This window comes from Hoplias malabaricus, chromosome 7 (assembly GCF_029633855.1).
Source record: "Hoplias malabaricus isolate fHopMal1 chromosome 7, fHopMal1.hap1, whole genome shotgun sequence".
NCBI classification, from domain to species: Eukaryota; Metazoa; Chordata; class Actinopteri; order Characiformes; family Erythrinidae; genus Hoplias; species Hoplias malabaricus.
This window is the reverse complement of record NC_089806.1, coordinates 13,888,584-13,914,376: the sequence shown is the minus strand read 5'-3', so window position 1 is coordinate 13,914,376 and position 25,793 is coordinate 13,888,584. Positions and strand designations below refer to the sequence as shown.

At 39.9% G+C, this 25,793-nt stretch overlaps 2 protein-coding genes across 3 annotated transcripts in view; one reads left to right on the top strand and one right to left on the bottom strand.

Moving 5' to 3' along the window:
* The first annotated feature begins 2,600 nt into the window (after nt 1-2,600).
* Nucleotides 2,601-14,562, top strand: chga (chromogranin A). Of its 2 annotated transcripts, none has more exons than XM_066677342.1 (8): nt 2,601-2,825; nt 3,573-3,622; nt 6,680-6,773; nt 8,641-8,709; nt 9,363-9,446; nt 10,697-10,960; nt 12,654-13,036; nt 14,151-14,562. In XM_066677342.1, the coding sequence occupies exons 1-8, from the start codon at nt 2,753-2,755 to the stop codon at nt 14,232-14,234; spliced, it is 1,101 nt and encodes a 366-aa protein (XP_066533439.1). In that variant the 5' UTR covers nt 2,601-2,752; the 3' UTR covers nt 14,235-14,562. The 2 variants fall into 2 exon arrangements, with proteins under 2 accessions (XP_066533439.1, XP_066533438.1); XM_066677341.1 differs by having other exon boundaries at nt 12,651-13,036.
* Nucleotides 14,563-15,085: 523 nt separating this feature from the next.
* Nucleotides 15,086-25,793, bottom strand: part of itpk1a (inositol-tetrakisphosphate 1-kinase a) — a 31,543-nt gene continuing 20,835 nt past the window's right edge. The window contains exons 6-11 of the mRNA XM_066677340.1: nt 25,199-25,297; nt 24,708-24,748; nt 23,121-23,286; nt 21,660-21,727; nt 21,363-21,525; nt 15,086-18,349 (exon numbers count right to left, since the gene is read on the bottom strand). Coding sequence (XP_066533437.1) covers nt 18,057-18,349; nt 21,363-21,525; nt 21,660-21,727; nt 23,121-23,286; nt 24,708-24,748; nt 25,199-25,297 — 830 coding nt within the window. The 3' untranslated portion in view covers nt 15,086-18,056. The remainder of the gene's footprint in view (nt 18,350-21,362; nt 21,526-21,659; nt 21,728-23,120; nt 23,287-24,707; nt 24,749-25,198; nt 25,298-25,793) is intronic.

The following is a 25,793-nucleotide window of genomic DNA, read 5'->3' as shown; positions in this document are numbered from 1 at the left end:
CAACGTTGAAGAGGACATGAACGGCCTGTTCAAGTGCTGTTTACCTTCAAACAAGCACAAAAGAGGATTTTCCAACCTCAGTTCTCTCTGCCTTTGCTGTGTACTTTCGGGTTCAGATAATCTCTGTACGTTCAGATATAGTTTATTTCCAGATCTCATCAGGACCTGTCCGATAGTGACCCAGAAAAGAGTCTGCATGAGAAGGTAATAACAGATTTCAGGTTTACTCTTCTTACTCATTATTGGATGAAATCTCTCACTCACTTACTCACTCACTCACTCACTCACACCCTTTCTCTCTCTCACTGGATTCTCGTTCTTTTAATGTGTTCTTTCCAGGACCAGCGACAATGCTTTTATTCAAATGCCTCTTTACTGTACTCGATAAATCAGATCCAGTGGTGCTGTCTCATAAGACTCTCTGGAGTCTAATCAATCACTGTTTCAGCCAAGAGTTAATGGAATGGCCTTCTAATTGAATTACACCATACTGATAAAATAGAAAACTAAATAAATATTGATGTGAAGCAGTAATAATTATAAAAGCTTTATCTAGCAGAATTAAAATATACAAAGAGTATATAGACATTTAAAGACAAACAAATTGTCAAAAATTGTCAAAAAAAAAGAAAGGAAAAAAAATTTATATTTACAAATTGCATTTGTTAAGAATGTATTTATAAATACATATAAATATATGTCCTGGTGATTAGTGTGTGTGTGTTGCATAGAGTTCAACACCAGAGTTGAATGAGCATGACCTTCAGGCCCGCAGCATTATATGAGGCACTGCCATGCTATTGTGATAAATACAGCCACACAGGCTCTGCAGTTCAGATCTGTCTCCTACAGCACATGACGGGAAGAAACAGACAACTGTGACTTTTGAAAACAGCTGAACTTTTTTATCAAGCAAGAATGAGCAGAAATTCCACTTGCAAAGTGTATTTAGTATCCTTGGATCCCAAACAGTCAACAACAGTAATTAAAAGAACACACTCGCGCGCGCGCGCACACACACACACACACACACACACACACACACACACACACACACACACACACACACACACACACACACACACACACAGAGCTTCTGAGCCGAGGGATATTCACATCAGTCATGATCGGCTCTCGTGGACTTCTGCTACTAACCCACTCTCACTCTCCATTTCTCTCTTGCTCAGACAAACACACACCCCTCTCCCTCCCTCTCTGAGCCAAGCCCAGTAAACAAGGAACGTCCCTGGACGTTCAAAATAGGTCTAAATGTAGTCTGTTCGTCAAGGACATATTTTAAACGTTAATGGACGTCCAAAATCCATCTTAATAATTTAGTTAAGTTGTGACCAATCGATAACGTCAGTGGACGTCCAAAATGCGTTTTATACAAGTAATTTATTTCAGGACCAATTAATAACGTCAATGGACGTCCAAAATACGTCTAATAGTCGTCTTTTCAATGTCTGTGTTTGGACGTCTTTTCAACTTTCATTTTCAACCTTAAAAGAACATTGATTAGACGGCAGTCATTACGTTATTTCAACGTTGAATCAACGGCTAAATGTTTACTGGGAGGGATATTCATAGGCCTGATTTTTAATTCATTAATCATTATTGATAATTCATTATTTTTAAAATTATATTTTACGTTTATGTTAATTTTCTGCTTTGTAAACTCACATGAAAACATAGATACAAATTGTTATTAGTTGTAAAAATGTGTTATGAAGAAAAGTAAGGATATATTCTCAGAGCCATATGTTTTCATCACTTAAAGGAACAGTAGGTAGGATTTTTTTTTTTTTTTTGCCCTAGGGGCGCCCCCTAGTGTAATTCACACTTACAGCACTGTACTGAAACCAACAGTTCTCCAAAAGTTCAGTGCGGTGCCGTTTCTGCAGTTCTGAGCTCAGAGTAGCAATGTCTGACACACTCTATTCTCCCAATAACAGGTCAGTGGAGCATCACTATGATTCTGAAGCTGTAATTTTAAGGTAAATATATTACGTTAATAACAGAAATGAAAATGTCACTTCTCTGCAGTTTGAATGGGCAAACCTTAACTTAAAACGCCCACACAAATCACCACTATGGGTGTCTCTTGCACGACATACAGCACACTGACGTTATAAAGAGCGGTACAGCTGTTGCTGTTTTTTAAAAAAAAGTAAACATTGCAGGTAGCCTATCAGAACAGATCTCATTTACATGCATCACTCTTAAAGGCACAGTAAGCCAGAATATCCCATGTAATGCTAAAGGATTAAGAAAGTTGTACAAATGAATCACTAATTATCAGTTTTTTGATCTGAAAATAATAATTAGTTGACCTCAGAGAAACAAACTAAATATAAGAACCACGTTTACACACAAGCTGTTAAAAGACCACTCACAAAGACCAGATACACTGCGGCTCAGGCATAGAGTGTCGTGCTTTGTGATGTTTTTATTTTATTTTATTTTATTTCTTTTATTTGTTTGTTTATTTATTTATTTATTTATTTTGAGAGTGGGGTGCTTAAAGGGGAGGGGAGTGTGTGATGATGTCGTTTCCTCTCGACTGCCTGTATAAAGCACGCGCAGCAGCAGTGGGCGAGCAGAGGACTCATCAGCATCAGCATCACTACCGCTCGAGTTTCACGACATGCGAACATAGAGAGAGAGACTAGGAGCGCAATAGAGACCGGTTTAGTCCCGGAGGTGGTTTTTGTGTGTGTGTGTGTGTGTGTGTGTATTCAGAGGCAGATACATGGATTTTCCTTCTGTCGCCGCAGTGATGGGACCGCGGAGTTGTCTCGTGCTGATGTTTCTAATTCAGTGCGGTGAGTAAACTCCACCATTGTGTTGTTTCCGTGAACAGCGGCGTGTTTTATTTCCGTCAATGCCGGTTCCGTGTCCTTTCCGTGTTAGCACCAAGGACAGCGGGGAGGCGCAGCTCAGAGCACAGCGTCGCTGTGGGAACAAAACCTTCCTCCATTTCCATTTGTTTTATGTTTGTAATTTCTCGTCTCCAACTGAATGTCGTGCCATTCGTTTACATTGTGTACACATTTCAGGGCAATCAGAGCGACAGAGATGCTCGACAAATTACTTCAAAATCAGTTACATTCGCTTCCAGTGAAAGTTGAGAAGGTTATTTTCCTTTGTTCGCTGAAAGGCTGGGTTGTACTTTCAAGTCTGTAAACATCTGGATATAGAGTGTAAGCAGAACCCAGACATTCGGTGAACGCTTAGGCTGTTTTAAAAGGGATGCACTGGAGCATGCCCAATCCCAAAATAAGCAAATAAGCACTGGGCTGTGGAACAGGGGAACTCTGTTCTCTGGAGAGATGGGGAGTCCTCCAACATCTCTGTAATGAGTTGGAGTGATGTTTGTGATCCAGAACTACTTTATCTTATAGCTATTGCAGCAACGGGGGACAAACTGCACTATTACTCTGTTTAAATAAGTCCTGGATAAGCAGGTGTCTACATGCTTTAGGCTGTATGTAGTAAATTGCTGAATTGTAGTTCTTATAGCCTTTAAGCTGAATGGCAAAGTAACCAAACCTTCCTTTTTTCACTCCTAGTTTTCTCAATACCAGTGTCCGTTAATCACATGGATAAAGAGGATGTTCAGGTAAGATCACCAATAACTACTTTTAACGTAATATGGTGTTGTGTGAGTTAAATACACAATCATATTTGTAATAATTCACAGTGTTTTAAAACTGTAAATCATTCGGAAGATAAACATTTATACTCTCGAGAGCTGACCAGTGTGTTACCAGTATTTTATGTCATTTGTTTAAATGTTCACTTACATGTTGATACCCTACATATTTATAGCAGCAGTTTGAAAAGATGTGGTGGTTGGCTTCTTGACAGAAGCATTTGGTTGGCTCAGTCTCCCAGATTGGTGGCACTTTGTATAATTGGAAGGGGGGGGGGGTATTCAAAAGCCATGGAGTATTAAGATAATTTTAGCTGTCAGAGTGTTTATTGAGGGCAGCACGGTGCTGCAGCAGGTAGAGTTGCTGTCACACAGCTCCAGGGTCCTGGGGTCGTGGGTTCATGTGAGGAGTTTGGTGTGTTCTCCCTGTGTCTGTGTGGGTTTCCTCCGGGTAACTGTCTGTGAGGAGTTTGGTGTGTTCTCCTTGTGTCTGTGTGGGTTTCCTCCGGGTGCTCGGGTTTCCTCCGGGTGCTCCGGTTTCCTCCCACAGTCCAAAAACACACATTAGTAGGTGGATTGGCAACTCAAAAGTGTCCGTAGGTGTAAGTGTGTGAGTGAACGTGTGAGTGTGTGTGTCGCTCTGTGAAGGACTGACACCCCCTGCAGGGTGTGTTCCTGCCTTGTGCCCAGTGATTCTGGGTAGGCTCCGGACCCACCGCGACCCTCAACTGGATAAGCGCTTACCGACAATAAATGAATGTTTAATGTTGAATATAACCTACATTTTTGGGGAAATCCAGCCCTGGTCATAACTCAGTTTCAGTAATCATAACTCATAATAAGTTTCATTATAGAGAAGGTAAGGTTTAGATGTGAGCATACCTGCACTAACCGTACTCAGATTAACTGAACTGAAATATGTGAACGAGTTGGACTGATTTTTACAGTGATCTTATCTATCGTTTTTAGCATATTGATGTTGTATTAAAACTGCATACAAATAGATGAGTTCACTCTTTTGTAGATGTGTGTGTGTGTGTGTGTGTGTGTGTGTGTGTGTGTGGGTGGGTGGGTGTGTGTGCATGTAGTTCTGGAGACTTTAAGGTTAACACAAGGTTTCTTGCTGTGACTCAACCACATGCTCCAGTAAAGTGACAGTGGCTCTCAGGAGCACTTTGTAATTTATGAATCTTCAGGTCAGTTGGCAATGTAGAACAGAGCACAGGAATCTGCTGCTTTCAACAGACACTACACTACGATGCAATATTTAACATGAAAAATGCAAATATGTCTCAGAATGTGTTCTGACTGGTCTACTGTAATAAAATGTTGCACAGGGTAAAATAATCATATTAACATCCCTTTAAAGCCAATTACATCTCAGATTAAATGTAGCAGATATTTAAAATATATTTTAATGACTCGCCTGCTGTTATATACATACATACATACATACATATATATATATTTATTTATATATATTTATATAAATATATGCAGCATAATTAATGCACATTTAAAGTGGATGTGTGGAATCTCTCTCTCTCTCTCTCTCTATATATATATATATATACACAGTCAGCAGACCTTTATAGCTTTGCCCCACCCGCCAACACAATGGTACAACTGAAATAAAAGCGTTTTATGCTGCACTTTAGCTCTTATATTAAATTGCAAGATTGGAGCAGGAGAGCGCTCAGTGGATCGATGATGCCGCTTCAGCAGTTTGACCCTGGCATTAGTGAGAGTGGCTGCCTTGCTGTAATGAGAGCGATTTGTTTGTCATTGGGAGAACATGAGGAGGAGGTAGAGGAGGACATAAGAGCATGAGAAATGATTCTCTATGAAAGACAGTATAAATACAAACTAAACGAACCACAGAGAGCCCTAATCTCTTTTAATGCAGTGAAGAAGGGTTAAGTCATCATGAATTATCAAGAAAAAAGTGGTCTATTAAAGAGGTGATAAAAACACAGATTAATACATACCTTTATGCAAATTAGATGCAGTTTTATAGCAGATACATACCAGTCTGTATTTACTTAATGTGTTTTCCATGCCTACAAATGATGTGATTACAGACACCCCAAACTATTCAGACATTTGTGATGAATTACATAATAATAATAATAATAATAATAATAATAATAATTATTCAGTCACACAGCTCCAGGGGCCTGGAGGTTGTGGGTTCGATTCCCGCTCCGGGTGACTGTCTGTGAGGAGTTGGTGTGTTCTCTCCGTGTCCACGTGGGTTTCCTCCGGGTGCTCCGGTTTCCTCCCACAGTCCAAAAACACACGTTGCAGGTGGATTGGCGACTCGAAAGTGTCCGTAGGTGTGAGTGTGTGAGTGAATGTGTGTGTGTCTGTGTTGCCCTGTGAAGGACTGGCGTCCCCTCCAGGGTGTATTCCCGCCTTGCGCCCGATGATTCCAGGTAGGCTCTGGACCCCCCGCGACCCTAAAATTGGATAAGCGGTTACAGATAATGGATGGATGGATGGATGGATTATTATAATAATACATTTCATTTGTAATGCACTTTACATTTCAAGGAAATCTCAAAGTGCATCTGTTTCATTTGACTTACAATTTTTAATTTTCCTATAGATGTAGGTTAATGAAGCATTAGGAGTTTTGCCCAGGGACTCCTACTGGTATAGTGTGGTGTCCCTAATTAGGCTGTAAAACACCCTGTTTATGTTTATTGCCTTAGAAAAACCATTTGAAAACTGAGGTCTGTTTAAATAAAGTATTTTAATGTATTTTCTCAAAAATCCTGGTAAAGTCCAAAAGTGAAAGAAGTCTAGATTTGCATTCAACATCATGCTAAAGTTAATTTCTTGATTTAGTTTTAGACTTTTGAATAAAATGTCGCTGCTGTGTCTGATCCACTAGTACCAGCACAACACATAACATATCACCACCATCTCAGTGTCACTGCAGTGCTGAGAATGATCCACCACAGAACCATACCAGCTCTGTGTGTACTTTGTGTATTAACTATATTTTCTGTTATTCTGTAGGTGATGAAGTGTATAGTGGAGGTGCTTACGGACGTTCTGTCCAAACCACACTCGCTCCCAATATCTCAGCACTGTCTGCAAACACTCAGAACCGGTGAGCTACGGCAGATCTGCTGTCAATCTATATACATTATTTGTTCAAATACTTTTGGACAATTGCATATACTGTGTTTCTTCTGAAGACGGCATATTGCTATGGACTTTGCCACACAATTTGCTGAAGTTCTTCTGCAAAGGCTTTATTTTTAAGTGCTATGAGAAACATTGCAGTGAGGATGTCACTGGATTCAGTCATGAGAGCATATTATACTACTCCTTCTCTTCTTAAAGGAATAAAATGGAGATCCATGATTCAAGAGAATACATTTCTGTCCATTGCTGGGGTTTTATTCTCCTCTAGCTGACACATGCATGGACATGGTGGTCATGGGGACTGATTGGCTTATTCTATTGGTCATTTCTTTTTTAATGCTCATTACAAACATTGGGTTTTATTCATGAAACGAGAGAAGAACAAAATGTTTGTAAATACTTGGATTGTTTCTAGTCTCAAAATGTTCACAGGTATGAACAAAAATTACACCAGCACGTGAAAACTCATTAAGTGTGTGTAATTTTAAAAGAAATTGAAGGGCGGCACGGTGGCGCAGCAGGGAGTGTTGCAGTCACACAGCTTCAGGGGCCTGGAGGTTGTGGGTTCGATTCTGTGAGGAGTTGGTGTGTTCTCCCCGTGTCCACGTGGGTTTCCTCCGGGTGCTCCAGTTTCCTCCCACAGTCCAAAAACACACGTTGGTAGGTGGATTGGTGACTCAAAAGTGTCCATAGGTGTGAGTGTGTGTTGCCCTGTGAAGGACTGGCGCCCCCTCCAGGGTGTATTCCCCTGAATGAATGCATGAAAGTGTCATTTGACATTAATGTATTAATTAAATAATAACAAATGTTTTAAAAATAAAAACAACATATTGAAAGCATTAAAATAAAATCCACTCCGCACACTCTAGTACTTAAAATGTTTCTTTATGACATAACTCTAAGAATATCTTTCACACTGATTATTTTTATGATGCGCATAATTTAATGTGCACAAGATTGGTCATATATTACTTGTGTTGTTGAGGCTATAGACCCTTATTCAAGCTGTTTCTGTGACCTTCCTAATGTAATGGATCATTGCCTATATCGCTCCCTGAGTGCACACTCCTCTGTGTGTAAAATTAATGGATTAAATAAATGAATAGACTCAGCACTGGGCAGCAAGAAGCATGTGGAGTTATGGTCAGCTCAGAGCTCTTCAGTTCCACAATACACTTGCCTTACCTTCACAATGACACACAAAATCAATCAGTGCATTAACCCAGTGTCTACAATGTCTGCTGTCACACACAAACACAGCTTAGAGTTGAGAAGTCAAACAGCATGCACAGAGATGAAGGACAAAGACAGCGGATAGAGGGGGGAGGGTGGAGATTTTTTGGAATGTGACCAGAACAGTTAGAACACTTCTGTGGATCAGCAAAAAATGGAAAAAGCTTGACTCTGCCTTAATATTCTCTCTCTCTCTCTCTCTCTCTCTCTCTAGCTAGATATCTTACATTCTTTTGCTGTTTCTTTCTCCCCCACTCTGCCTTTTCATTCATCTCCTTCTTTTCATTCCATATGGCACAGCTTCTGCCTACATATTTTTTTTACCTACATCTCTCTCTCCCTCTCTCTCTCTCTCTCTCTCTCTCTCTCTCTCTCTCTCTCTCTGTTACTATGGGATCCAGTGATTTATTTGAAGCTTTAGGACAAGCAATACATTTCAGGGCAATTACCTTAAAGAAATCAGAGTGAAGCACTGAGAGCTGTGAAGGGCAGAATGATGCGATGGTGTGAACTCCTGTCTGAGAGCTGTGTGGAAAATCGAAACACTGACTCTGCTGATGTGATTTCTCTCTCTCTGTGTGTGTGTGTGTGTGCAGATGACAGACTGGTTACTGTACTGCGTCACAGTAATTTTCTCCAGGAGCTGCAGGACATCGCTGTGGAAGGTGACAGTCACATTAAACAGGAGGAGACTTGTTACATGAAAGTTAAAAACAGGCTTTTTACATGTAGTAATTATCATTTAACTTAGCCACATTTAGAATATCAACAAATCATTGATGTTTTGACAAGGAATACATAGGTATTCTATATAACATATATACAGATTGAAAACCTCTTTTGTGATTGGGTATAGTTTATATGAAAGGTGTATAATTTTAGTGATCAACTGTCCAATAGGAATGATCCAAAATTATTGGGGACTAAAGTGTGTCAACACTATGTTTTTCTACTAATTGAGTAGATTTACACTTATTTCACTTTGCAAGACATCAACTGTTGAGTAGATCTGGTGTCTACAGTCTTTTTCAGATCTTATAGCTTTGATAGACCTCAGGTTTTAGTTACACATGTAACAAATTCTTCTCTGTCTGTTTTAACAGCTCTGTTTAATCTAATTTCATTCATCTTAATAAACCCTGATTCATTATTTTTATAATCCTCATAATGATCTTTAGGCGTTTCTTTTGTTACCCTTGGGAATGATCATTTGCTTCATGACAATGTTCACAAACAATGCCACTGGACTTAATTTGTAGAGTATATGGTGTTGCCATTGTTGAGACATTCATCTAAACCCTACCATCCTCTTACTCAGGAGCCAACGAGAGGTCGGAGAAGCAAATGAAGGACAGTGTAGATTATGTAATGAATCACCCTGAAGACCCTGAGGCCACTGCAGGTGAGAAATCTTCCCTCCTACCGTGTTGTCCTCCTCTCACTCTTTATTCATTCACTGAATTCACTGCACTGAATTTACTTGATTGAATTGTGTACATTATTTTAACATGGAAACTCTTCTTTAGACTGTATTAAATTATTATCATGAAGGGACCAACAAAAATGGTGTTTTGAGAACCCCAGCTCTAACCTTATCTCTAACCATAATCCTGACCTCAAAATTACTAGAAAATTAATAGAATGATTAAGGCTGAGGGATCCAGCGTGTGCTCCCCACAAGCAGGAGATAGTCCTTTATATAAATACACACACACAATCAAGCCCACATTTACTCTAATGTTCTCTAAGGCAAAACAGTGATGTAGCTAGTTTTGATTTCAGAATTTCCCATGAAACATTTTGATGTTTGTTGCTACAGTCCTCTCATAAACTAAAAATGGATTCATCTATTATCTGTAACCGCTTATCCAATTCAGGGTCACGGTGGGTCCAGAGCCTTCCTGGAATCACTGGGTGCAAGGCGGGAACACACCCTGGAGGAGGCGCCAGTCCTTCACAGGGCGACACACACACTAACACCTATAGTCACTTGAGCCACCTATCCACCTACCAACGTGTGTTTTTGGACTGTGGGAGGAAACTGGAGCACCTGGAGGAAACCCACGCAGACACGGGGAGAACACACCAAACTCCTCACAGACAGTCACCCGGAGCGGGAATCAAACCCACAACCTCCAGGCCCCTGGAGCTGTGTGACTGCGACACCACCTGCTGCGCCACCGTGCCGCCCAAAATGGACATATTTTTTTATTATTTTTTTAATCCAGGGTCTTCATATGCATTTGCCATAATTTTACATCATTTCACTCATACATGTATTCATAGGTTCATTTGTAGTGCAGCTACAAATGCTTCATTATACTAAACACCACATTTTGACCAGCAGGGTGAAAAGATCATAGAGCAGGGGAATTCTAGCCAGTACATTTGGGATGAAATGGTGTGGTGTATGATTCCAGGTAGGCTCTGGACCCCCCGCGACCCTAAAATTGGATAAGCGGTTACAGATAATGGATGGATGGATGGTGTGGTGTATATGATGCTTAACTAATCATTCAACCTCTAATAACCTCTGTCACTAATGTTCTTGTGGCTGAATGCCGTCAAATATCACACACAAATAAAGAAGTACATATTTGTCACATGTAACTGAGCACTGACCCCATCCTTCCCTTTTCTCAATCCTCGCAGATCGGTCAATGCTGGTTGCCATGAAGGGAGCAGGAAAAGATCGAGAGGAGAAAAGAAGTGAAGAAGAAGTGTTAGATGGACAGAGTGAAGAGAGAGACCAGAAGACACAGAAGCTGAATGAATTCTCTAGTCAGGAGAAGATGAACACAGCAGAGGAGAATTCAAATGCCAAGCATGAGGAAGAGGAGCACATACTAGCCCTGATGAAGAAAGGAGGAAAAGAGGATGAAGAAGAAAAACTGTCCAGCACAGAGGAGGAGGAAGGTAAGGGGATTACACACAGGATTTAAAGCTAACCTTATGTTTGCCTAGTTCCATCATGTTATGGAGGGGTAGAAACCTAATCAGTGTTTCACTGTGGAGCAGTTCTCTGGAGTGATGCAGATCCATCATCCAAATTCTGTACCTGTCCTTACTAATGCATTTGTGGCTGAATATCATCATATTCTCTCAGAAATGGCCCATCTTCTAGTAGAACCCTTCCCAGAAGTATAGGAGATTTTACTGCTGCAAAGGGGTGTTTCTGATAAAATGGCTGCAGAAGGTGTATATATATGTAGTCATTAGACTTAAAAACTGACAACTCCCTCTCTACATTAAACACTATAGAGAAGGCAAAAGTACATTAACACTGATGACATTGACAGAGGTCTTTAGCTGCCCTCTGAGAGAGACCTTGATTAAGCTTATAGTTTAGAGAGAGCTGACAACAGTTCAAGACTCTTTACACATTCTGACCCAGGAGACAACATAAATAACATTCTGTGTGCTCTAATGATTTACCTCCCCCAGCATTTGATGAATGTAAAATCAATAATGACATAATCTTCTGGAGGTTTGTGAGTGCAGGAATCTGATAACAGAGACACAGAGAGAGAGAGAGAGAGAGAGAGAGTGAGAGTGAGAGTGAGCTGGCCAGCTCAGAGCTTCAGTTCCACAATACACTCGTCTTACCTTCACAATGATACACAAAATCATTCATTCATTGTCTGTAACCACTTCCAGTTCAAGGTCACGGTGGGTCTGGAGGCATGAGCACACACTCTGGATGGGGCCCCAGTCAATCGCAGGGCGACACACACTGACACATTCACTCACACCTATGGACACTTTTTTGAGTGGTTTTTTTTTTAGCTGTAGGAGGAAACTGGAGGTCCCTGGAGCTGTGTGAGGGAAAACAGACAGTGGCTTTTTGGCAGAGCATAACTCTGTGGCAGTGTGAAAAATATATCTCCAAGGGAAAATTAAAAAATTATTTTTAACTTTATGATTTGATATTAGGTATTTCTTTAATTTGTAAGACGATAGTTACTCAAAATATGTTAGCCAGCTTTCACTGCTTGTGCAACATGATGGTCTGGCGATTTTCATACAAGATCCCTCAGATTAAGACAGAGCAAACACTGTTAACATATCTGACCTCATACAACACTTGGATCCCATCATCAAGCCCAGTGCAGTGAGGTCCAGACACTAGCAGAATCAGCAAAGAAGCGACTGCAGTGAGCAACAGTATTGAGTTGCTAGGTGGTTGCTATGTTATAGTAGGTAGTTGCTAAAGTGTTGCTAGGTGGTTGCAGTGGTCTGCAAGGTGGTTGCTATGGTATCCATTCATATATTCATTTAATAGATTTAATGCAGTGACAAGCTATGTTAGTTATGTAAGGAGAAGGTTAGACTATGAGACTATAAGATAAGACTGTCTGGACAGGGAGATTTTGCAGTGGTGTGTCCACTAGAGCCAGGTGTTTTGGGAGGTGTTCTTTCGTAATTTGAGGGTCAAGCACAATCAGCCAACTGGCAGGAGGTTAGCTCATTAAACAGAGTGCTGCCTTTGCTGATGCTGTGTAATGTCAGGTCTTTTTTGATAAAGTTATGTGTAAAGGAAGATAGAGAGAGAGTGAGAAAGAAGGACTAAAACAAGAATGAAGAATGAATGCCTTTTTCCACTCAGCAGATGAAGCCCCGGGAGCAGGAGACCATTCTGAGGTAAAGAAGTCTGCTGATGAAGATGAGGAGGAGAAGGAGGAGGAGGAGGAGAAAGAGGGGAAGAGTGGGGCAATAGAAAACAGGAAAGAAGGTCCAGGGCAGATAGAGGAGGACAAAGCCAGGGCCGGACTGAAGCCTTGGAGCCGCAGCAGGCTGCTGACCAACAGGAGAGCAGACATGAACACTTTTGACCAGCAGGAGGTGCCACACCACTCCAAGGAGGCTCTGGGTGTGGGAGTCAGGGATGGAGAGGTATGGAAGAGCCCAGAGGAGCAGGAGCTGCAGATGATGGTCAGGAGAGAGCCAGAGGACAGGAGAGAGGAGGAGGGGAGTGCCAGCAAAAAGACAGAGGTACACTCTACACTTCCTCCACCTCTCTACAGCTTTCTAAAGCTTCTCCTCAGAGAGTTACTACCCCTAAGCAGCAGCGCACAGGGGCTGAGTTCAGCAGTCTCACATTCATCACATGCATCTAATTCTGTTAAATCAGCAGCTTTGGTCCGATACATGTCTCATTGTAATAAACATTGTATTTTTTTACGTTCAGTAATTCAGGAATATATATATTTTAAATGGTCTCGTTGTTGTAGCAGAACATCTCCAAGAGCAATTCCCTCTTAGAGCAACACAGACAGGCCAATGTTTCTTTTACTTCTCTTTAGATGTATTTAAAGGATGTGATATTATTACAGTGGACTGTTTAACTAGACTAACTGCAGTTCACAGCATCCAAACTCTGCACTTTTTTGTTTTTAACAGTCATTGGATGATAAAATGTACATTCATACCACACAAGGCTCACAGCTGGACAGAAGCAGTAATTAGCACTAATAAATGAGTGTCTCAGTGTCTTTGTAGTGTAGATGTATGTTGGATTAAACAGCTGTAGCTTGGGTCTATCAGTCTTTCAGTGTTTTTTAACAACAGACATTGAAGAATTATTTGCTTTAACAAATGTGTAAATTGCTGAGGTTAATGTCTCAGGGCTGTGCTCTGAAGACTGTCTTCAAAATAGGTGCAAACTGTACCTGTGAATCTTAAATTCATAATAATCTCAAATCGTAAAACTTGATTACATTATTACAATTAAAAATGTAAAGACTGTAAATACTTTTCCATATCCTTCTACAAAACAAAAGCACAGACCATTATGCCTTTTATGCTGAACTATGTTGTTTGGTGTGGCCTGGAGTGGGAAACCCTGTGTAAAAGCATTTTCCTGGGGTCCAAACCCATAGCAGCTTCCTGACAATGTGAACTGACAGTTAATTAAGATTAATTTAATCATCTGACAACCCTAACATATATATTTGTCCTTCAAGTGTCCTTTAACACACCTCAATGCCTCTACAACGGTAAAGCATAGGTTCATTTGACTGTAAAGCAAACGTGACAAAATTCACTTGAGGACAAATGGTTTTTTTTTTTTTTTTTTACTGACCTCATTCTGTCTCTTCTCTTGTAGGACGCTGAGATCGAGAGTTTGGCAGCCATTGAGTCTGAGCTGGAGAACGTGGCACAGAAACTGCACGAGCTTCGCCGCGGCTGAGCTAAAGCCAGCTGTTCATTCCTCCCCACGTCCTCCCTCCATCTCTGCTTCAGAAGGGAGCTGCTCAATGTTCAGATTAAGCTTTCCACCCTCTAGCTCAGCCACAGCACTGCAGACACTTTCACTCCTTTTTTCCTGTTCTCTACCACTTCAATCACAGTGCTGCACAACGCCGCTGTTACAACCCAAGGACATGAGCCAGCTATCACTGGCTTTGAACCCAGTACAGAGCTCCTTGCTTCAGCTTTACATGCGTACCCTGCTTGCTTATTAAGCTCCATGCAGAACTAACGCAAAAAAGAAAACATTTTAAAAATAAGTGCTAGTGATTGGGGATTACATTTGTACACAGAAACGTAGGCATTGTCACTGTTGGGACAAACATTGTATCTCCATGTTTGTGTCTTAATTTTTTTTTACATTATTTAAAAAGCCTGTGTCCTTTACATTTTAAGAATATTTCATGATTGAATGGACCAACAGGAAAGGTCAAACAATGACAGGAACTTGCGTTTTAAGTTAAGCGTATTTCATCCTTCTTCTGTAAAGATTCCATTGAGGAGATTCAAGACTTTGTTCCAATGTGACCACATTCTTTTTAAAGATTCTGCACCTGATTGAGCCTCATGCAATAATGTTTTTATTGATTAGAGTGATTTGAATGTAATTCAATGCAGTGTGGGATTTATTTACGAAAAAAACAATAAATGTGGAAGATATCTGTAATCCAGAATTGTGCAAGCAATCACTTCTGCTCTGGATAAGGCAGGCTGTTTATAGGAATCTATGCAAAACCCGAGGTCATCCGTGTGACCTCACAATGAAAGACAGAATGAAGCTGAACACCACAAAACAGAGCCATATTACTGAGGTCAGTAAATTTTAATATTTATTCTCTGGACTCCCTGTTTTCATCATCTACAAGAGAAATAAATTGCTGACAGTGCATGTCTTTGTTCCCTGGCCTGTAAAATGTGCCCCAAGCAACATGTACACAGTGTGCATAGCAGGCACAAGCAAAGAAACAGAGAAGTTGAACATACAATACCAGGCACCGTATAAAGTCTGTCAATATAAATGTATCTCTGTGGTCTTATTTACAAACTTAAAGCCATAAAAGGTCTACAGTGGGCAGTGAATGATCCATTACTCCTGTGTCACATAGAATAGAGTATTACACCTATTCACATACTACAGTGTGTTGAAATACTCCACCTTTTTGCAACCTGATATCCATCTGCTGCGCCTCTGCTGTACAGTTGATAACAACACAATATAATTTAATGTTTCACTGTACTAAGAACAGCAAATAATACACAGTGTCACCGATGCAAAGCAACAAATAACGAACCTTCGTGGTCATTTTATTAAATAGGGATCTGTGTGTGGGTGAGTGAGTTACTAGCTGGATTTATAAGGTGCATTTTGACATTAAAAATGTTTATATAAAAGCTAATTATTACAGCTGAAATATCTGCCCATTTACTTCTTATATGCCAAGTGTCAGTTAATGAGTTTTCTCTAAATTGTATTGCCCTTCTGTCATTCTGTAATGCCCATATCAATGCCATGTCAGTTATATTAGGAATTCTACGTCTAAGCTTATTTCACTTTGGGAAAATCAATGGTGTTTTTCCAAAATTGCTGCTATTACGCCCTGTGCCATAAAATCTCACTGGATCCTCTCATTTATTTAGGTCATACATGAGCTAGATTCAGCCACAGATGCTCCGCCCACAAGTTAACAGAGAGTCTGATACATTCAGCGTGTTAATTTGACCTCACTGTCAAAATTCTGCCAGTTGCATTGCTGATTGGCTCTTTGCCTCCGTCTACACATCATGCCAAAATAGCAGACTTGTGACTGGTCCTTTTGGGCGTTATTCAGATTTCTTTTCCTGCTGTAGTAGGCGGTTCTTGGCTATGTCAAGTGACGAAAGGTACCAGACTCTGGCAGTGTGAGACTGTAGATGAGCTAACACTGCTGTGCATTGTACTGACTTCAAATTATTTGCAACCTATTTAAAATACTGGTATAAAATACTGTAGTTTGCCTACAGTGTCAGTTGCTGGTATTTTTATATAAAAAGCCTAATTCCTGAAAAGTTGGGATGCTGTGCAAAATGTAAATAAAAACAGAATGCAATGATGTGCAAAATTTTTTAAAACATTTGCCCATTTTGAATTTGATGCCAGCAACACGTTCCAAGATCTTTGAGACAGGGAACAAAAGACTGGTAAAGTTGTGTAATGTCACAAACGAAGTATGGCAACGGGTCAGTGACAAAGACACATTTTGCAAATAGTGCAATATTTAAACAATTACATTTCTTAAATTAAAATAGGTAAAACCTTAAAAGATTCAGAGAAGGACCAAAACCAGTATTAGCTAGCTGTGGCCTTTGGGCCCTCAGATGGCACTGAATTAAAAACAGGCAGGTTTCTGTAGTGGAAGTCACTGCATGGGCTCAAAAACACTTCCCACAATCACAGTTTGTCTGTAAACACAGTTTGTCACTGCAACATTTTGCCATCTAGACAACATCTTTTTCGGGCCAGGCCTTGTTCATAACGTTGTTGGCATCAAATTCAAAATGGGCAAATATTTTTTTAAAAACAAACTTTCTCAGATTTAACATTTACAATGTTGTCTTTGTACTATTTTAAATTAAATATAGGGTTTAAATTATTTGCACATATTTTTATCATGGCCTTTCTATACATGTTTGTTTCTAGGACAAAACCTATCTGGTTTGAAATCAGTTTTATTAACTCTGTCTGACTGCACCTTTGACTTTTTTCCCGATAATGGAATCTGCTTAGACCTGTAGTTTCTAAAACAAGCATAATGCTTAATACAGTATATGGTATGACTTCAGAATGCTACTACTGACCATATCCTAAGAATTTCGTATATCGTTGTTGTCAAAAAAAAAACATGCATCTCCAAAATAGTAACTTTATAGAAGAAAAAAAAAACCTTAACTTTCAATGGAAGTCAGTTGAAAAAAGCAATTATTCCAAGTAATTTTAGAGCATTTCTATTGGTCTATTCATCATGATTTTTTTGCACAATGTGAAGGACGGCTGCTGTACTAAAGTAAAAAATAAATAAATAAATAAATAAAAATAAATGGAGATACATGTTTTTAATTGGATCGCAATGAAACAGAGATTAGGAAAAAAGCTATTGTCCTTTTTTGCGGCTTCATTTTGGGCAAATCTGAAATCCTTATACAGCATTGGTATAGAGTACAGTACATACAAAATACACCCCATTTTCTGTCCTGATGTATCTCACTTTGCATAGCTGTTTATGACTGAGAAGGTGCAGGAATGTTTTGAGTTATAGACATAAACAGCTCTGAAATTCACAGTGCCCTTTCCATTCAGTCAGCTTATTGCGTGGTACACAAAAATAAGGCAAAAATTCGGTGTGCTCCTTGTGCGACTATGTTTCACCTGCCACCAGCGAGATCATGTGGTTCATCTTACTTAGCAGTACATTTAAAATTCCCTGACTTTTCCCATAATCAATGATGAAGAAATGCTTTCCCATTCATCCCTAAGGCACTGTTCCACAGCAAAAATCCAGTGCAAGATGGCCAAAAACACACCAAACTAAATCACATTGATATGTTGATTGCTCCTTTTCAACCTTACGACAAAAAGATTTCAGTACATATTTGGTAATTCCCTACACACAACTGAACATATACTGGCACAGAGGAATATTCCTCAACCCTGCTCAGCTTGGTGAAGGGTGTGATTGATTAGGTAGGGGTAATTAAATTAGCTAATTCACTGAAGTGGAGCGCGTGGTCATTGTGATGAGGCTTCGGCCGCTAAAGAGGACCTGCAGTTTTGCTGGTAGCTTGAGGCTCGGTCTGCATTGCAGCAGTTCGTTCCCTGATGAGTCCCTTTCTTCTTTCCTTCACTGTCTATTACCCAGCAGCCTCCTTTGTTTCCCAGCATGCCTCGGGACACACCACAGGCTGCAGGTGAGCTCTGGGACACTCCGTTTGCTCTCAGGGGTACGGCTGTTAGGGGTTCCTGCAGGATGCTGCAGAGGTGTGTAAGAAGGTCATCGAATAACTCAGGAACTCCTTCATAACCTATACGACAAGAGCGTTCTGTGAATTCCATATACATTTTTATTATTATCAATTGAGGCATAATATCAATATCATATAACCATAACCACTTAAAATTGCCGTTAGACAGTAACTAATTCTTCTAATCCCCAAACTTTATTAACAGTTCTGTGTTTGAAACAGCACTGGTATTTATGTACATAAAAATATCAGATACAGGAAATGGGCCAAAATTCTTGTGCACCCTTCTCATAACTGTACAACTTACATATTTATAATATATATACAAGCTTTAAAAGGGGCCATATCATGGAAAACTGAGCTGCTTTTCTGTAAAGTTTGTGATGCACTATGAAATTTTAACATTGTTATACTTTCAAAATGTGCCCTGCACTCCCAAGTCCATATATGGGATGTAAACTGCAGAAACCAATCGATCATAAAGTCATCATGTTTTTGATGTCACATATCACAGCCAATAACAAAGCTGCTAAAAGGAGGAGTTAACTTTATAGAAGTGTTATAAAATATCTGGCTTAATGTGACAGGTTGTTCCATGCATTTTGCCTAGATAATATGGAACATCTGTTTAACCAATCAGAACAGAGATTATTTTCATATATCATTCTTAAAAAGTACTGTAACTAGGCGGTTTATTCTAAGGAATAAGAATTAGTAAAATCCACAAATGCTATTATTAGACTCCAGAGTGACAAAAAAGGAAAGGACATGAAAGAACAAAACACTTTTAGATGAACAACTGAACAACAATTCTGCATTTTAAAGGATTAAAGTGAGATAAACCGTGTGCTAATGTAGTAACCGTGTGCTAACCACAGTTGGTTCCGACCCTGCAATGTGATTGGCTGAGAGACGTTCCAGGAGTGCTAACATTACACGATAATGGCACGCTGAAGCTCTTAAGCTATCACTCCGCAAAATACATGTAACCTAGCAAGGACGCCAGCGTTTACAAGACAGCGAAGAGCCTGGGCTTATTCACCCAACGGGGTATCGATTCATTTTCCGTTCCCGCACCTTAAAGTACCCTAAAGTAAAGAGTTGTGACACAGTAGATAGTTATAAATTAAATAAGTAAAAGAAAGTTAAAGTAAATTGCTACGTCTATGTTTTTTCTGTGGTTGTGTCGAGACGCTGCTCCGATACTTGAAAATACTCCATTTTAATTTGGAGAGAACTCGGCATGTGATATAGTATATCACTGCGATGTCAATCTGTTGTAAACAATAGTTAAACCATGACATTTTATTGACTTTATCTCTACTTCTGTCCTGATTTAGACGGGTTTAACGTCATAGAGGTTAAAGACCCAGAGTACGTTGGAAAGAGCAAAATGAATGTGTGACGGAATGGAACTATTTTTCCTCGCGGAAGGTTTATAAACAAAGCATTTTCACGGTCTTCTTGATCTCAAAACCTACTAATAAACGGCGATAACGAACTGTATAACCGCAATAATACACTCGCGGTTCTTCGATCTTCGGCACACCAGTGCAAATATCTCACGTTATAGCACTCCATCTTGTGTATTATTGCGTAATTGTAGGAAGACATATTTCATATTAATGTTAGGGAGGATAAAGGCAAATAAGATTTATCTCTGGTGTTGTCAGAGGACCTGCTGGTTATACCACTGAGACACTGCCATGTCTTACTGCATACACATCATCTCCATGGCAACAAGGGAGAAGGCGGTCTTAGGGCTTTTTAGTGTGGAACACAAAATGACAAACACAGCTGTGTGTAGCTTCAGGAGCTGAGTCCCTTCTCTCTGAATTAAACTGAATACTGAATGGGATTTACAGACCTTGTAACCTTTATCCAAACCAACAAACAAAGTTGAATCATGTCACACAGGTGGGCAAATACAGCATTAGGTGTTTTGCCCAAGAACTATTAATAAATAAAGAGTGGTGCTCCTGCTCAAGCTGTTATGTGCTGTCTAGAGGGCATTATACCAAAACAGGAAGGCTTAAATCAAAATACATGACACTGAAAGATAGGTAAAAGCACAGACAACATTAAGAGAAAGTAATCTGTCTAAATCACGCAAAAAAAAAAAAAAAAAAAAAAAACGTTTCCAAAACGGTTACGTCATCAAAACACTCCCTCTGACTCTATACTGATGCCTTGTGGGCTACAGACAGAACTGCACCTAACAATGGAATTTTAGGATCTTGTCAATGTCAGGGATCACGGCAATGTTTATTTAGAAATGTTTGGTTTTACAAAGTGTGAAATCGAAAATGTAATATTTATGAAAAATCCCTTTGATGATTCCAAACACAATATATGCTTAAAACTTTGGTTTATAGTTGTTTTTTGGTAACAACATATTTGAAGGTAAGTTTTTATCTGAAATGTAACATAAACAAGATTGTTCCCACACAACTTACTAGCCATTTAGCCACATGTTTCAGCAGTGTCCCTATCCTCTCTGCCAAGCTAACTCAAAGGTGGTTAAAGAATTGAAATGTCTGACTGTGGATAAGTGCTGACCTAAGTCCTGCCCCTGTGACTGTCTGAGGAGTTTGGTGTGTTCTCCCTGTGTCTGCGTGGGTTTCCTCCAGGTGCTCCGGTTTCCACTCATGGTCCAAAAACACATGTTGGTACGTGGATTGGCGACTAAAATGTGTCCATAGGTGTGAGTGAATATTTGAGTGTGTGTCACCCTGTGAAGGACTGGCGTCCCCTCCAGGGTGTATTCCTGCCTTGTGCCCAATGATTCCGGGTAGGCTCTGGACCCACCGTGACCCTGAACTTGATAAGAGCTTACAGACAATGAATGAATGAATGAGTGCTGACTTCACAACAAAAGGAAAATATACGTTGGTTTTGGCGCTATTCCCTGTGATATACATGTGATATTGCTTTTCTGTACATTAACCTGTTTGTGATCAACTTCTGAAATGACAGGCACCTAATATTTCAGTTATGTCCCGTTCTTAGTATCTCTAATGTATAATGGCTGATATTATGGCAGATATTTTTCTTATACTGGATGGGAACTTACCTGGAAAAGCATTGATGTCAATGACAGCATGTTGACCTGTCTGGTTGTTGATGATGATGTCAATTCCAAACAAAGACACACCCAGCATCTGTCTCAAACACCTGGAAATCTTCTGAATGACATCATCACTTGGTGTCCTACACTGGCCCTCCAAATTGTCCCTCTAATGGACATAAACCAACATATGTCAAATACATTTAAGAGTATAGCAGCTTTTCTGAATCTGAAACAGAATAGCTTCTAGCTTATGCACACAATGTGGATTAAAGATATGTGATAACAGGGACATAAACTCACAGAGGTTAGGTCTGATGAAGACTCAGGCTTGGACACATTATGGCTATTGAAGGGTATGGCTCTTTTATCTGAATGAGGAAATATACACAAATTATTTATAGGATTTTTTACAGTAATCCTAACCACTTATTAGGTGCCTTTACTCTGGCAATGGCCATATTTGATGCGTTATTATTTGTTTCTCAGAATGTTATATTAAGTGTACAGGAGTGTGTTCTCGGTAGAGGACGTGTACTGATTTTAACAACACAAAACATTTTGGTCCCCAAAATTTTGTCCAGACTAATTTGTTTAAATTTCATTTTTTGGTTAAAAGTCAGTCAGTAAAAAAATTCATTTCAAAAGCATCACTCACACTGACATTGTCATTCAGTAAGATATGGTCATTATCATACAGCTAGTAATATATTTGAATAATTTAAATTACACTTTAACTTAAAAAACAACAACATTAAAAGTCTTTAATTTATTAATGCAAACTATTTCATATAATTATAAAATCCATTGCCACGCCCACAGTGTAATATATGATTGGCCAGTGGGCGGCACAATTGACTAAATTATTCTGGCATCTCAACCACACACACACTCTATGGGTAACACAAAATGAAGAATGTCACATTTAGACATGGCCAAGGGCACGGATCTAAACATTAAGATTAACTCAAACTGCCGGTGGGGAAGAGAAATGAGCAAGTTTACAGATCAGTAAGAGGCTATTACAACTGAGTGGCGCAGCTCAAAATGCCATTAGCTCCAATCTCACTCCACAATAATTTCAGGGTCCTTTAAACAACCTCAGATAAAGCATCTTTAGAAGGAGATGTCCCCAGAATAAAAACAGCCTAAAATCTTGTTTAATTGCATGTGTGCTTCCCAATTAAATGATATATTAGGACTGTTAGTGCCCTGTAAAACATCTTGAGTGCGCACACCTACTCTAAATGACTACATATTTGTAATCCGGTTCAGGGTCACGGTGGGTCCAGAGCCTACCTGGAATGATTGGGAGCAAGGCGGGAATACACCCTGAAGGGGGCGCCAATCCTTCACAGGGCAACCCAGACATACACACATTCACTCACACACTCACACCTATGGACACTTTTGAGTCACCAATCCACGTGTGTTTTTGGACTGTGGGAGGAAACCGGAGCACCCGGAGGAAACCCACATAGACACAGGGAGAACACACCAAACTCCTCACAGACAGTCACCCAGAGCGGGAATCGAACCCACAAACTCCAGGCCCCTGGAGCTGTGTGACTGCGACACTACCTGCTGCGCCACCGTGCTGCCCTTATTTCAGTCATTTAAACATAAATGTGCATTTGGATCATGCAAACATTTTGCTAGATCATTCACAGGTTTATGATTAGGGCCCATAGACATGCTGAACACCTCTCTGATTCAGAACATTGAGTGTTGTTTGGAGGCTTCATGGGTTGAGGGTTGACTGACCTGTGGGCCCAGAGGGGAAGTTCCTAATAGAGGGCCGCTCCACCACACTGTAGGCCTCTCCCACCACAAACACCTTGTAAAGCACAGCGTTATGATTGATGAATCTCTGAAGGACGCATGGAGGCTTGATATCCTTCAGGTCCTCCTCGCTGAAGATGATGGACATCTATAAGGCAGAGGCACAGTAACACATCCACAATATGACCAACATGAGCTTCAACACATCCTCGGCTTGCTCATTTAAAAAGCAGAAGATTACAGTTACAGATTAGTATTTCAGCACAGAGAAGAGCTTTAAGTGTAACCCTAAGGGGAAAAAAACATCCTGAACATATAGAGATCATTCAGTGTCGTCTCTAAGGTGGGGTTGTGGAGCCTATTTCCACATTTCTGAGGTAATTACCCTCCCTATAGTTTGCATTTTAGCAGAGACCAGTAAGAATCCAGTCCTGCTTTATGAGCATTGTAAAATGTCTGTGTACACAGTCATAAAAGCTCACCTACACAACCATTCCATCAGAGAAGAGTAATACATTAAACTGGGATGTCCCCTAAAGGACATACATTTAGTCAAGAAAGCTGTATTTTATCTGTCTTCACTGCCTGTTATAATTTTGCATGTATTGTATCTCTGTGTTTTTTAATGGAAAAAAGCAGACACTTTGAGGCTACTGTTTTACACAGTATTTAAAAACAAAAAGTTAAACGTGAGGTCAACAATGGTGTTTGTTGCTTAATTTATCATGAAGCAGATCAGTTGGGTGTGGACAAATTAAAAAAATGATAATAAATAAATAAAAAATACATACTGGACCCCACAACTTCTCATCACCACAACCATATCCCACTCCAGAGACCAAAGTAGTACTTATATTATTGTTGTTTCTTTGATTCTTTCACTGGGCACGAGGCCATCACAGGACAACACACACTCACCCAGTCACTCACACACTCACACCTGTGGACAATGTTGTACAGCCAATCCAACTACAACCATGTGTTTTAAGATTGTGGGAACAAAGTGAAGAATCTAAAAGAAAACCCACACAGACAATGTCACAGACAGTGACCTGAGGCAAGGATCAAACCCATGACCCCATATATAATACCATACACTGTGTCTAAAAAGAACATCAGAAAAAGAAAAGAGCTAAATTTGTCTGACTAAATAATGACTTGACAGAATCCCACAGCTACAGCATGAATTATGTGGGGGTTGACCTTATTCCCAGTCACTGACACCGTCACAAGATTTGGTGGTTTCCACGGCCTTTAAAATGTTGAATTATTGCAAACTGTAACCTGTTCAATTTGCTTGAAATAAAAAACAAACAGGATGCTAGGTGTTCCTAAATTTCTGACAGGCAGTGTACATTCTGGAGTAGGATAAACACGATAACGCTCTACAGAGGTCAGTAAGTCTTCAGATCTGTGTGCATTGGAGATCGCTATCAGAAAGAGTGAGTCACAGTGTGTTCTGAGGGAGGAGAGAGCAGCAAGAAGGACAGAAAATAATTTAGAAAAATGATTAACAAAGAGAGGAAAGGAGCCACACAAGACTGATGCCTGTTCCCAGTGTTTTCTTACCTCATGAGAATTTGGGCCATGGGCTACCTGAGTTTTACAGACTGCAATAAAACAGAAAACAGCAAAAAAATAAAATAAAAAAAATCATCAGACCTGGAACACCAATTTCCGACTTTGTCTGTTAAAACACTTTATTACAGAGAGAACACTTTATTAAAGGGTTGGGGGGTGGTGGGGGGGGGGGTGTAAAAGTCTAAAAGGTATTTTACAAGGAAGTTAGAATCATGTTTCTACACTGAGCATGTCTTTTCTTAGGAGTGTTTTGCAGTTTTGTTTAAAAAGAACAAAAAGGGGCAAAGGGAGGGACAAAGGAATGGAGCCATCCTATTTATCTTGTGAACATCGATTACTGAAATTACTGAACACAGAAGAGCACTGAAGGACCCCTCCATTTCATCCTGTGAAATCATTTATATTCCTCCCTAAGCGCCTGTCAGTGAAATTAGTTTATCTGTATGATTCTGTTTTAACATCTTAACACGTGTACTTACTGATGGGGAAGGTGATGCTATTCTTCTGGAGCTGCTTCAGTGTGTCTGGACCACACACACTGCTCACTGCCATGAAGGAAGGAGAGCAAATCCTCTCATCTGTCCATCACAGGGAGGTAGAGAATCAAGATATGCACATTTACCCATCCCTCACATTTTGTATTATTTATTAAGGCCATGTAGGGAGTCTGTCCACTTAGCGGCCATTCTGGAGACAAGGTCTCTCTGAAAGGGGAAGTATATTTAAACCCAGTACTAAACCCACAGTAACATTTCAAAAATCATGATAGAAACCAGTGCTGAAATCAGACAACATCAAAGAAAACGGTCACTATTTGGTTTGTCTTGAATACGGCTGTCTCCACAGTAAAAAACAAAACTGACAACAGGATTTTTCCTGATTGGAGCCTTACCAACGAGCTGACTGACTGTTGATGCCACGATGAGTGTTATGGGCTTTTCATTGTTTGATCACTGCTCTCCTCTGTTAAGGCCTTAATATGTACATTAGGCGTGCTAAGTTACATCTTCATTACATATCTTGCATATTTGTTTTCTGAAAACATGAAGTCTCATTATAATCTGTCTACTGTGT